General features: G+C 46.9%; 1 protein-coding gene across 10 annotated transcripts in view; it reads left to right on the forward strand.

The window, feature by feature from the left end:
- LOC126999516 (ubiquitin carboxyl-terminal hydrolase 16-like) overlaps window positions 1-12,207 on the forward strand; it is a 60,451-nt gene that overhangs the window by 44,773 nt on the left and 3,471 nt on the right. For 8 of the 10 annotated variants that reach the window (XM_050862182.1, XM_050862181.1, XM_050862172.1 and 5 more), the window contains 11 exons: window positions 268-347; window positions 1,015-1,738; window positions 2,198-2,342; window positions 3,198-3,254; window positions 4,601-4,742; window positions 5,843-5,983; window positions 7,085-7,341; window positions 7,805-7,935; window positions 8,434-8,618; window positions 10,250-10,531; window positions 10,836-12,207. The exon at window positions 10,836-12,207 is cut by the window's right edge. In XM_050862182.1, coding sequence (XP_050718139.1) covers window positions 268-347; window positions 1,015-1,738; window positions 2,198-2,342; window positions 3,198-3,254; window positions 4,601-4,742; window positions 5,843-5,983; window positions 7,085-7,341; window positions 7,805-7,935; window positions 8,434-8,618; window positions 10,250-10,531; window positions 10,836-10,961 — 2,270 coding nt within the window. In that variant the 3' untranslated portion in view covers window positions 10,962-12,207. The remainder of the gene's footprint in view (window positions 1-267; window positions 348-1,014; window positions 1,739-2,197; window positions 2,343-3,197; window positions 3,255-4,600; window positions 4,743-5,842; window positions 5,984-7,084; window positions 7,342-7,804; window positions 7,936-8,433; window positions 8,619-10,249; window positions 10,532-10,835) is intronic. The other 2 variants (XM_050862179.1, XM_050862178.1) reach the window with 2 other exon arrangements.

Here is a 12,207-nt window from a genome sequence, read left to right on the forward strand (position 1 = left end):
TGATTGTGATGTTAGTGTACTCCATTCTGCTTCAACAAAGGTTCTAATTCTTCTAGTTCTTATAATTTTTTTTTATATATTTTTATTGTCCTGCTCCAACAAAGTTTTTAATCCTTCCAACTCTATATAATCCTAATTTTGTATAGGTTTAATTTGCATGTATTAATTTTATGTCTAATTTTCCATGTATTTATTTTCATTGTCCTTTGTTTTGATCCATTAAGTTGTTTTCTTTTCTGTATTTTTATTGTCCCATCTTTTTTCCAGTCTTCTGTGAGGAGTGCCACTGGTCCTCCCAAGTGTTTGAACCCATGATGGACCTCTCGCTGCCAATTAATGAGGAGAAGGTAAAGTCTAGACCCTCGGCCACACTACCCAGCTGTCTAGGGTTTGTTTTGAAGGATTGAAGGAAACTTTTTGCTCTGATAATATTGGATAAAGTTGATCAAGGTAGAAGTAAAGATTAGACAAGTGTTCCAAACTGCCAGTCGATGAGGAGAAGGTAAAGTCTAGACCCTCGGCCACACTACCCAGCTGTCTAGGGTTTGTTTTGAAGGACTGAAGGAAACTTTTTGCTCGTAATATTGGATAAAGTTGATCAAGGTAAAGTAAAGATTAGACAAGTGTTCCAAACTGCCAATCAATGAGGAGAAGGTAAAGTCTAGACCCTCGGCCACACTACCCAGCTGTCTAGGGTTTGTTTTGAAGGATTGAAGGAAACGTTTGCTCTGATAATATTGGATAAAGTTGATCAAGGTAGAAGTAAAGATTAGACAAGTGTTCCAAACTGCCAGTCAATGAGGAAAAGGTAAAATCTTGAACCACAAATACAACTACTCAATCCAGCTCTGTATTATTAGTCTAGAAGGGTTGTGGGAAGCTTAGTTATGGTACTATTGAAGAAAATTGATCAGGGAAGAAGTAAAGATTAAATAGATAGATAGATAGTTTATTGACCACAACAAGGCATTAGATATTAGTTCAGTTCCCGCTAAAGCATTGTTGTCTTTTCAGGGTAAGCTCAAGAAGAACCAAATCAACGACGAGACTGTGGTTGACTGCTTCGGGCGGCCAACCAGCATCGCCGGCGGCAACCACAACATGAACAACAACACCGCCTTCAACACCCACAGCAACCACAGGGGCAACACCAGCCTCTCCAAGCACCAGCTGAAGAAGCAGAAGAAAGCTGAAAAGAAGCAGAGGAGAGGCCACAAGGGAAGGGGCAAGGGAGGCAGCCTGGCGCCCTCCTGCATCAAGGCAAACAATGAGGACGACGAGCTGGCGAAGTCGGAGAAATTGAAGCGAAGGATGACGGAGAAAAGCCACGCAGGGGACCAGGAGGATTTGGCACGTGCAGAAGAGGCCAGGAAAACCACGACGTCAGACCCTGCAGGCCCGACAGGCAAGCGTGGTGAGAGTTCCCGGTTCAAGCAACTCATGGCGGCACGCAAAGGGGAGAGGGTCAAGGATAGTGGGCAGGAGGACGGTAGTGAGGAGGACTCCGAGTACGACTTCGATGAGGACGAGGAGGAGGACTCACTCGGCGGGCAGGACAAACCATCGACCAAGAACGGGGATGAGAAGAAGGATCCCGGGAAGGGTGAAAAGACGTCCAGGAAAGAGGAGGAGGACGAGGATGAGGATAGTGAAGAGGATGATTCGGAGGAGACGGAGAGTGAGGGGAAGGGCAATGACAGTGACGGTGGAAGCTCTAAAAAGAAAGGCTCGTCTACAGGTGAGAGAGAGAGAGAGTGAGAGTGAGGGCAAGAACAAGAGAGAGTGAGACAGAGAAACAGAGGGAGAATGAGAGAGTGAGAGGAAGAGAGAGTGGGAGAGATAGAGAGAGAGGGAGGGAGAGACCAGAAGAGAGAGAGGGAATGAGTAGGAGAGAGAGACAGAGTGAAAGAGAGCAAAAGAAAGAGAGAAAGTTGTAAATAGGTTAGACTTCTGAGATTTGACTGTGAAAATGAGAATGAAAGCAAATGAGAGAGAGAGAGAGAGAGAGAGAGAGAGAGAGAGAGAGAGAGAGAGAGAGAGAGAGAGAGAGAGAGAGAGAGAGAGAGAGATATATCACTCCCTCACCCAATATCATAAACCCAAAACACACTACTAGTAACCAACCCTCCATGCCCCCCCCCCACCCCCACCCCCAGCTCACATCCTCACCTCACCCCCTCACTCTTACCCCAAACAGAGACGAGCGACGCGGACATCGAGGACAACACCGACTCTGACAGGGTGCGACATAAATACCACAACACACGGCAGCCTTCCATCGTCGTCGAGCAGTCGGAAACGGAGACACGAGGAAGCAATGAAGGCCTCGTACCCAACCACAAGTGAGTAAGCGTCCCGGGTGGTGAGTCTTGTGAGGGTGTGAGCGCTGGGGATGGTGTGGCAAGGGTAGGACTTCAAAGGGTAGGCTCCAAACACTATGGCCTGTATCTTTAAATGTATCGGGCTCCCAGTACGACTATTTCCCAAGGCCACAGAGAAGATTAATCAGGTTTTCATGGGTGGTTTTCCCGGTCAAGATGCAGAAGTCATGTAAAACCATCACTGGGATCACAATGCAGTCCCTTGAAATTCCTGAAACGTCTGCGAGAGGATTTTCAAACAGGTGAACTGGGATGCCGATAGTACGTTAACCCGTCCACTGCGATTGTCACGGATTTGTCCTTCACTGGTAGCGTGGTAACATACACTCCCAGGTCTTTCTCTGCCTCTGTGGTGGATAGTGGAGTGTTTCCCATGTGGTATTGGTATGCTGGATATCCCTTCACTGGTAGCCTGGCAACACATACTCCCAGGTCTTTCTCTGCCTCTGTGGTGGATAGTAGAGTGTTTCCCATGTGGTATTGGTGTGCTGGATATCCCCTCCCAAGGTGCATGACTTTACATTTTTCTTCATTAAATCGTAGCAGCCACTTTTTGTTCCATTCCTGTAGCTTGGTGAGGTCTTCTTGTAGGAAATCCGCAGTCAAGGGGTTAGAGAACAGGGCTACAAAACTCTTGCTGTATATAAAAATCAGTATCTGTAACTACCAAATACTGTATCCTGTGTAGCCTCTAGGAATTGTCCATTGGGAAGAAGGGACAAGGTATAGGTAACCCTTGATGAGTGAGAGAGAACAAATCCCGTCATGCCCGAGAGTCACGCCAGTAAGAGTCTGTGTTGTGTTTTTGCCTTGCAGTCTTCAGCTCATGCCTTACTATGGGCCATTCCTCTCCCCCTACAGCCGCCTCCTCAGGTCAGTTGGGTGTCCACTCACAAACCCACACACACACAGACACCACACCACATCACACACCACATCACACACACACCACATCACACACCACATCACACACACACCACATCACAAACACACCACATCACACACACACAACACAACACAACACCCACACATGCTCCCTCACTCACCCTCTAAATGCAGTGTGATGGATGGGCTTTAATATCCATGCTGATGTCTGTTATAACACTAGGTAAACACACACACACACACACACTCACTCACTCACCCACCCTGCACTCACTTTAAAACCCATGTTGAAGTCTGTTGTAACACTGCCTGTCTCCACCCGTCAATGTTGATTTTCCCACCTACGTTTTTTACTTACATTTTTTACATGTTCTCAATCTTTTTCTGCAGTTCCTTCGCTACCAAAACCGGATTTACGTACAAGATTGGTGTTCCTCTTTCTTTAGGTGCTCAGAAATCCATTTATTTTACCCTAGAGAATTAATGTATATCTTAAAATTTGATCTTCCTCTTCTTTTTCTTCTTCTCCTTCGCCTTCTCCATTTGCATCTTCTTTGTCTTCTTCTTCCTCTTCTTTTCATTTAACATCTTTATTTTTCCTTATGGAGTTGGACTTATCTTAATATTCGATTCTTAAGATCATCGAAATACCGTACCTAATGTAACTAAAGGAAAGGGTATATTAGGCTGCCCAAAAGCATAACCTCACTTTGGGCCCCAGAAGAATAGAATCAGCACGCCTTGTTATGTTGTTGCTGGTCATGGAAACTATCACTGGCTGTCTTGTGTTCCCCCTGAATGCACTATTGACAAGATGTTTGGTTTTGTTGATATGCTGATTGGGTTTTATTGATATGTTCTGAAAATGTCTGTGGTTTGGGTTTGTTCTATTAATAAGGTGTTGTAATGTGTTTTCCCTCCAGCTGTGGCATTGAAACTAAATGTCCGTGTGGGATTGAACACTCCATTGGTATTTGTGTGTGTGTGTGTTTGATGGGTTGGTTTTATGCATATTTCTACTCTTTTTCAATAATATCTGTGGGTGATGACTGTGTGTGTGTGTGTGTGTGTGTGAGTGATTGCCTGTCTGCATATTTGTCTTTATCTATCTGTTTGTCTATTTTGTTTTGCAGAGATAGTCAGTGTGTGTGTGTGTGTGTGTGTGCATATCTGTCTTTGTCTACCTGTCTGTTTGTGTTTGTCAGTCTGTGTTTTGTTATGTGGAGATAGTGTGTGTGTGTGTCTGTATGTGTGAGAGAGAGAGTTTGTGTGTGTATGTGTGTGTGTGTGTGTGTGTGTCGTCATCAACATCACAGCGCTCCGTCTCTCCTCAGGTGCCTCAACACATGCTACTCCAGTGACCAGCTCAACTACAACTCCGCCTCGGACACCTCAGAGCGCTACTACACCCCCTACGAGAAGGACTGCAACGGCTTGGACACAGCGGACGACCTCGACAACTACCAGGACCCGCAGGTTAGCCAAAGCACCACATTAGGTTTCTTTAATCTCAGTGTCAATCTAATGTACTTTTATTTCCACAGAAGTCGGGCAAAACTACCTCTAGCATCACAAAACAGTCCTTGAAACTCCCAGGATCTTCCATAAGAGGCTTTTCAGGTCCCATTACAACTGTTTTCCAAAGCCAAGGGTAAAAATTTATCTGGGTTTTCATGGGTGGATTTTTCCGTCCAAGGTGCAGAAGCCATGTAAACCTATCACTAGCATCACAAAACAGTCCATGAAACTCCCAGGATCTTCCATAAGAGGCTTTTCAGGTTCCATTACAACTGTTTCTCAAAGCCACGGGGAAAAATTTATCTGGGTTTTCATGGGGGGATTTTTCCGTCCAAGGTGCAGAAGCCATGTAAACCTATCACTGGGATCACAAAACAGTCCATGAAACTCCCAGGACCTTCCACGAGAGGCTTTTCAGGTCCCTTTACGGCTGTTTCTCAAAGCCAAGGGTAAAAATTTATCTGGGTTTTCATGGGTGGATTTTTCCGTCCAAGGTGCAGAAGCCATGTAAACCTATCACTGGCATCACAAAACAGTCCATGAAACTCCCAGGACCTTCCACGAGAGGCTTTTCAGGTCCCATTACAACTGTTTCTCAAAGCCATGGGGAAAAATTGACCGGGCTTTCATGGGGGGGTGGGGGGGATTTTCCTGTCCAAGGTGCAGAAGCCGTTTAAACCTATCACTGGCATCACAAAACAGTCCACGAGAAACCCAGGACCTTCCACGAGAGGCTTTTTGACCCAGTGGTAGCTGCGGGGATCATGTTTCTTAAAGGCGCTTCCCTCTAAGCGAGAAAAATGAGAACAAATCATCACCCACTCAAACCATTTCACAATATATATCAACGCATTTGTGACCAGTTTATGCATCATCTATTTTGGGGAGTTTATATCATGGCAAAAATCTGGCCCGTCGCTGGTTCACCGTAAAGCCACAAATTTGGCCCGTCGCTGCTACCAGGTTAAACAGGTGAATTGAGGGGCCAATGCACACAAGAACACAGGCTTTAGTTTCCCTCCCCTCTGAGAGCTAAGATCCCTGTGTGTCGCCCTCAGGATAAGGCAGACACCACCTCACTGCGCTCAGACAACACGACTAACAGCGGGAACAGTGGCAAGGGCTCCTCCACGGCCACGGGGGACACCTGCTCTATATCCAGCGGCGAGACTATTGGGAACTTTGACCTAGACCCCAAGGTACCAGCGCTGGGGTGGCTTGCTGGAGGCTCAGGCTGTGGAGAGCTTCATCGTGACTCTTATGCGGTTGTTCGCTTCTCATGCTTGGTTGCGTTACGATAAACCCTGTTATTTATGATTTGTATTCTGTTTGTTCTGTTACTTATATTTCTGATGCCCTTTGAACTCTCTTTGGAAGGGGGTTGTAACAGAGATGCCTCCTGTTCTTGTTCCTACGCTCCCTATTGGCAACATTTCCCTCCCTTTCCCGCCCCACCCAACGTCAGTCCTTGAAATATCCATGTCCTGTTAATTCATCTTACTAGTGGTCTTCCCTTTCCCCTCCCTACCTGTCAGTCTCATTCATAAACCCTCTAAACGAAATTCCCATTCAACATTCTCTTAATATGTTCAAAACCAATCTCAGTCTTGTTATTCCCTCCCAAGGTATGAAAACCATCCCCAAATTCACATTACTCAACCCCTCAATTTGACCCATAAACCCTATTCACAAGATTACAAATACAGTATCCTCTTCATATGTTTCAACTATTGCTGTGTCCCTGTCATTTCCCCACAAGGCATGGCAGTGTTACGCCGCTAAAACATCCTCCCCAGTTCACGATACTCAACATCCCCGCAGACTTAAGTTTACGTGACAGACTAACAGTGTAACAGAAGCCAGCCCCTCAGCGGACAGTCACCAGCCCCAATGGCCACCTGTGATGCCTCTATTTATGCTCATGTACTCTATATACTCATGCAAAAGTTGACCTCCTGTAAAAGCTGTATTTCCAAGGCTATGAAATGTTCAGTTTAGGAATTAGTAAAACCCTTTGAGTAGTAGTAGTAGTGGTGGTAGTAGTAGTAGTAGTAGTAGTTGTAGTTGTAGTAGCAGCTCCCTAGAAAATTAAAGCACCAAAGTAGTAGTAGTAGTTGTAGTAGTAGAAATAGCAGAAGTAGAAGCTCCCTAGAAATCAGAATCCATGTAAAAGTAACCTCAAAACAAAGCCTTAAAAAATCCTCGAAAACATGACTTTTACTTGAGTGCATATGGTACCAAAGACTCCCTCCCTCAGACACCCATCACCAGCCCCATGTGACGCCCCTTCCCTCCCTTAGGTACCAGTGGACCAGGCACACATGGACGAGATGTGCCTCAAGGTGAAGGAGCTGAAAATTCGCCGTAAGTCCTGCAGCAAGGAGAGCCTGTTGGAAGCCACTCCGAAGACCAGCCAGAAGCGCGGGTCCACGGAAACGCTGCACACCTTTAACGAGAAGCCAGAGGAGGAGGAGGACGAGAGCGTGAAGAAAGCCAAGTTCCTGAAGAAGCTGAAGCAAGAGTGGATTGCCCGCAGCCTCACCACACTTGCTCCACGGTGAGTGACTGTGAGACTGTGGGTGTGTGTTAGGTATTGATATGTAGGACCTGAACTGCTAGGGTAATAGACATGGAGTTTTGGAGGCAATAGAAGGACAGGGGAGTCATTTAAGCTGGTTTGTGTTAGGTTATGGGCTGACTGAAAGACTGTGTGTGTGTTTGTGAGGTATTGATATATTGGACCTGAACTGCTAGGGTAATAGACATTGAGTTTTGGGGCAGTAGAAGGACAGGGGAGTAATTTAAAGCTGGTTTGTGTTAGGATATGGCATCACTGTGTTTTCCATAGAGGACTGAAGCTTGATGTGGTGTAGGTTCCCAGTTACTGCATCACTATAAAAAATATTCGCCTGCTTCACCATTGGGCTGGGGCTGACCATTAGTGTGAAGGTATGAAGATAGTAATGTATTCTTTCTTTTCGTGTGTGTGTGTGTGTGTGTGTGTGTGTGTGTGTGTGCAGGTACCAGTGTCGGAGTCAGGAGTGTTCGGTGATGTCCTGCCTTACGCACTTCACCGCCCCGGAGCTTCTCACCGGCAACAACAAGATCACCTGCGAGAACTGCACCAAAATACACAACCAACTTCACCCAGGTACTGTCAGCCCAGCCACTTCCTTTACCACCCTCCACCTGCACCATTTCAACCAACATAACCAATTCCACTCAGCTACTGCCATTGAGCCTCCTCCTCCTCCACCACCTTCCACCACCTCAACCTCTATCAAAAGGAGAGTATCAGGGCGCCTCTCCACCCGAAATTGACCTCTCCTTTGACCTCTCGTTCTGATTTCATTTGCAGGAACGTGTCTAGTGAGTGGGCTGTTTCGTTCCTGCTTTTGTTTCTTGCCCTTATAAAAAAACACACAAAAAAACTCCATATTCCATTTCCAACTTTTAAATTCAACTCATTTTCACCTCTCACCCTGTCCCTCCACCCTTATTGCCTACCCCTTTCCTTACCTCCCTGCCTCTATTTTCCGTCACCAATACGTCATGACATTAAGTTGCTGAAGGAAAAAGTTCATGAATAACACTCGCCAACTAACACTTCTTGCCCTCCTCACCTTCGTCCTCTCTCGCACCCCCACAGACGACCCCAAGGAGTCCGTGAAGAGCAACGCGAGCAAACAGATGCTCATCCTGTCCCCTCCGGCCGTTCTGACGCTGCAGCTCAAGCGCTTCCACCACATGGGTTTCAACCTGGCCAAGGTGAACCGCTATGTCAAGTTCCCCCTTGTGCTGGACATCGCCCCATTCACCTCCTCAATCTCCCTGGTGAGTGCCTGTGTGTTGTCTGGGGGTAGGAGTGTCGTTTTCTGGTAATGCTGTGTTCTTATCCCGCCCTGTTAATGGCTAGTGACTCCCCTTCTTTTGAATATTGCTGTTTTTCCTTCTTCTTCTCCCTGGTGAATGCTGGTGCCTGTGTGTTGTCTGGGGGTAGGAGCGTCGTTTTCTGGTAATGCTGTGTTCTTATCCTGCCCTGTTAATGGCTAGTGACTCCCCTTCTTTTGAATATTGCTGTTTTTCCTTCTTCTTCTCCCTGGTGAATGCTGGTGCCTGTGTGTTGTCTGGGGGTAGGAGTGTCGTTTTCTGGTAATGCTGTGTTCTTATCCCGCCCTGTTAATAGCTAGTGACTCCCCTTCCTTAGAATACTGCTGTTTTTCCTTCTTCTTCTCCCTGGTGAATGCTGGGAGCTGTGTGTTGTCTGGGGGTAGGAGTGTCGTTTTCTGGTAATGCTGTGTTCTTATCCCGCCCTGTTAATGGCTAGTGACTCCCCTTCTTTTGAATACTGCTGTTTTTCCTTCTTCTTCTCCCTGGTGAATGCTGGTGCCTGTGTGTTGTCTGGGGGTAGGAGTGTCGTTTTCTGGTAATGCTGTGTTCTTATCCCACCCTGTTAATGGCTAGTGACTCCCCTTCTTTTGAATACTGCTGTTTTTCCTTCTTCTCCTCCCTGGTGAATGCTGGTGCCTGTGTGTTGTCTGGGGGTAGGAGTGTCGTTTTCTGGTAATGCTGTGTTCTTATCCCGCCCTGTTAATAGCTAATGACTCCTCTTCCTTTGAATATTGCTGTTTTTCCTTCTTCTTCTCCCTGGTGAATGCTGGCAGCTGTGTGTTGTCTGAGAGGAGTATCATTTTATAGTAATGCTGTGTTCTTTTCCTGTCCTGTTATTCATACCTAATGACTCCCCTTCCTTTGAATTTTGCTGTTTTTCCTTCACCTTCTTCCCTCTGGTGAGTGCTGGCAGCTGTGTGTTGTCTGGTGGAGAGGGATAGTGTTGTTTTTCCAGTGTTGCAAGTGTTGTAATCCCGCCTTTTTGTGTCACTGGCCTTTAAATATTCTTGTTTTCCATAGTTGCAGTTGTTCTAACCCCACCATGTTGTTATTACTCATTGCTATCCTTTCCACTGATAATTATTGTTGTTCACCAGTGTTTCTAGTGTTCTAACCCCGCCATGTTGTTATTACTCATTGCTATCCTTTCCACTGATAATGATCATTGTTCACCAGTGTTTCTAGTGTTCTAACCCCGCCATGTTGTTATTACTCATTGCTATCCTTTCCACTGATAATTATTGTTGTTTACCAGTGTTTCTAGTGTTCTAACCCCGCCATGTTGTTATTACTCATTGCTATCCTTTCCACTGATAATTATTGTTGTTCACCAGTGTTTCTAGTGTTCTAACCCCGCCATGTTGGGTTATATGCCGCCCCTCCTTTGAATATCATTGTTTTCCAGAGATACAATGTTCTTACCCTGCCTTATTTTTATTACACAGTGGCTTCCCTTCCCTCACTAGACTCCTCACTTGACAAAACCTCCTGCAACTTTGGTACCTTTTGATTCTAGAGACCTGTGATTTTAGTGGAGTTCTTTCAACCAGTATTCTTGTCTCTCTCTCTCTCAGGGCCTGGGGAACATGTCACAGGGCCAGTCTCAGGTTCTGTACGGCCTCTATGGCGTTGTAGAACACTCTGGACGCCTCAACTCAGGGCACTATGTCGCCTATGTTCGTTCGCGCCCGCTGGACCCCAACCACACCAACCGTCAGTACCTCAACCTCAAGCCGTCCAGCCAGTTTGAGATCGATCACCTGGTGGCGGAGATGGCGGAGAAGGTGGAGGCCTCGTCCGGCACGCTGCACCGGGACTTCAAGGCTTCCCCGGGGAGTAGCTCGGCTAATGTGCAGGTGTGTGTGTGTGTATTTTTCATTTATTTATTTATTTTTTTACAGCGAGGGAGGCAGCTCAAGGGCGAAAAACAAAAACAGCAACAGAACTTATGCTAGACTGTCATGTGTGGTTGTGTGTGGTGTGTCTGTAGAGTATGAGATTTATATATATTCATTGTGTGAGCCATTTCTCTGGGTAGTCGTCTATTTTTATTTATTTATTTTAGTTTCCGCCATGCTTGTAGGTAGAGAAGGTTGTGTAGTGCAGGGGATGTTCTAGTGATTGTCTCGCGTCCACATGCCGTTTGTCTTCTCTCTCCAGGAGTTTGAGGAGGAGATCAAGGCGGGGCGCTGGTTCCACGTGTCCGACACTTACGTAGCGGAAGTCAACATTGATCGGGTTCTCAAGTCCCAGGCGTACCTGCTGTTCTACGAGCGCCTGGTCTGAGACCGGTGATACATAGACTGTACATAAGGTTTTAGCAGACTGGTTTATTTATTAAGTATCTACGTATTTATTTGTACATTTCGTCCTAGATGTATGCGTAGTGTCAGTACCGGTGTGAGCGAGAGCCGCCCGCCCCACGAGGGAGGAGCGTTCAGTGAAGCCTTAACTAAACACTTAGTACAAAACACGGCTCTTAAAGGCACTGAATGCCATGAGGAAGTCCACCCGGGAAGGAGGGAGGAATTAGTATCATGGAGGGCAGGGCAGCAGTGGTGTCAGGGGCCCACAGAACACACCTGCCGCCTGTGCTGGAGGTGCTCCAGGAGGCCGTGAGATCAGGTTTAGGGGCCCTGGATGTGCAGAGTATGCCCTTGTCATGCTCACACCACTGAGGGCATCATGATATGCCTTCTGAAAAGTATAAAGTGGTGTGTAAAGGACATGTATGAAGAGGGAACAAACACGTTCGTGCCGGCCGGTGTGCCGGGCTGTGAGGCGGCGCCGTGACTCCCGGTGTGCTGGTGTGGACAGTGTTGGACACACCAGAGGGGTGCATTAGAGTGTGTAGGAAGGTTTAGTACAAGCCAAGGGAACCAGCACAGTTTCCACATATAGCAGCCATTTACTGTTCAATACTCAAAGTATCTTGTCAGGTTGGTAGGGTAGCCCTGTCTTGACTCTCTCTGCTATAGCTGTAAGTGGCAGGAGAGGTGCCCACACCAAGGAGGGGCAGATGCCCCGACGGTTCCTGCCACAGCGATGACTCACAAAGGGACAGCTTGTTGTGTGGCGGAGGTGCTGAGGCTGTTCCTGCCTCGTCAGGTGGTGGGTCAGGCTGCTGTACGGACTGCTGTCAGGCCTGGCTGGTGGCACCTCCACACTCACAGGCAGGTGGCCGTGGCCTGGCCTGGAAGGATGGAGTCAGGAGTTCCATTTCTGCTTCTTTTTCAAGTGTTTGCACTTTTTGTGCAAACTTTGGCCTCCAAGAACAGAGCTTCATTGCCAAGCTCTTATCACATTCTTTGAGGCTTATTTTTAAGCCATAATTAATGCTGTATATATTTTAACATGAGCCAAGTGGCTAACTAGAAAAGTAATGATTATATACTGAGTGACTTCATTACCACATGATAAAGGTCAGTTGTTGAAGTGACTGTAGTGGTGCAGCTTGTCTGGGCACTGCCGGGCGGGGCGGCGGTGGTGGTGCTGCACGGTGTGTGTGGTGCTGCCCAGCGAGGGAGAGCCC

This window comes from Eriocheir sinensis, chromosome 16 (assembly GCF_024679095.1).
Source record: "Eriocheir sinensis breed Jianghai 21 chromosome 16, ASM2467909v1, whole genome shotgun sequence".
Taxonomy (NCBI): domain Eukaryota; kingdom Metazoa; phylum Arthropoda; class Malacostraca; order Decapoda; family Varunidae; genus Eriocheir; species Eriocheir sinensis.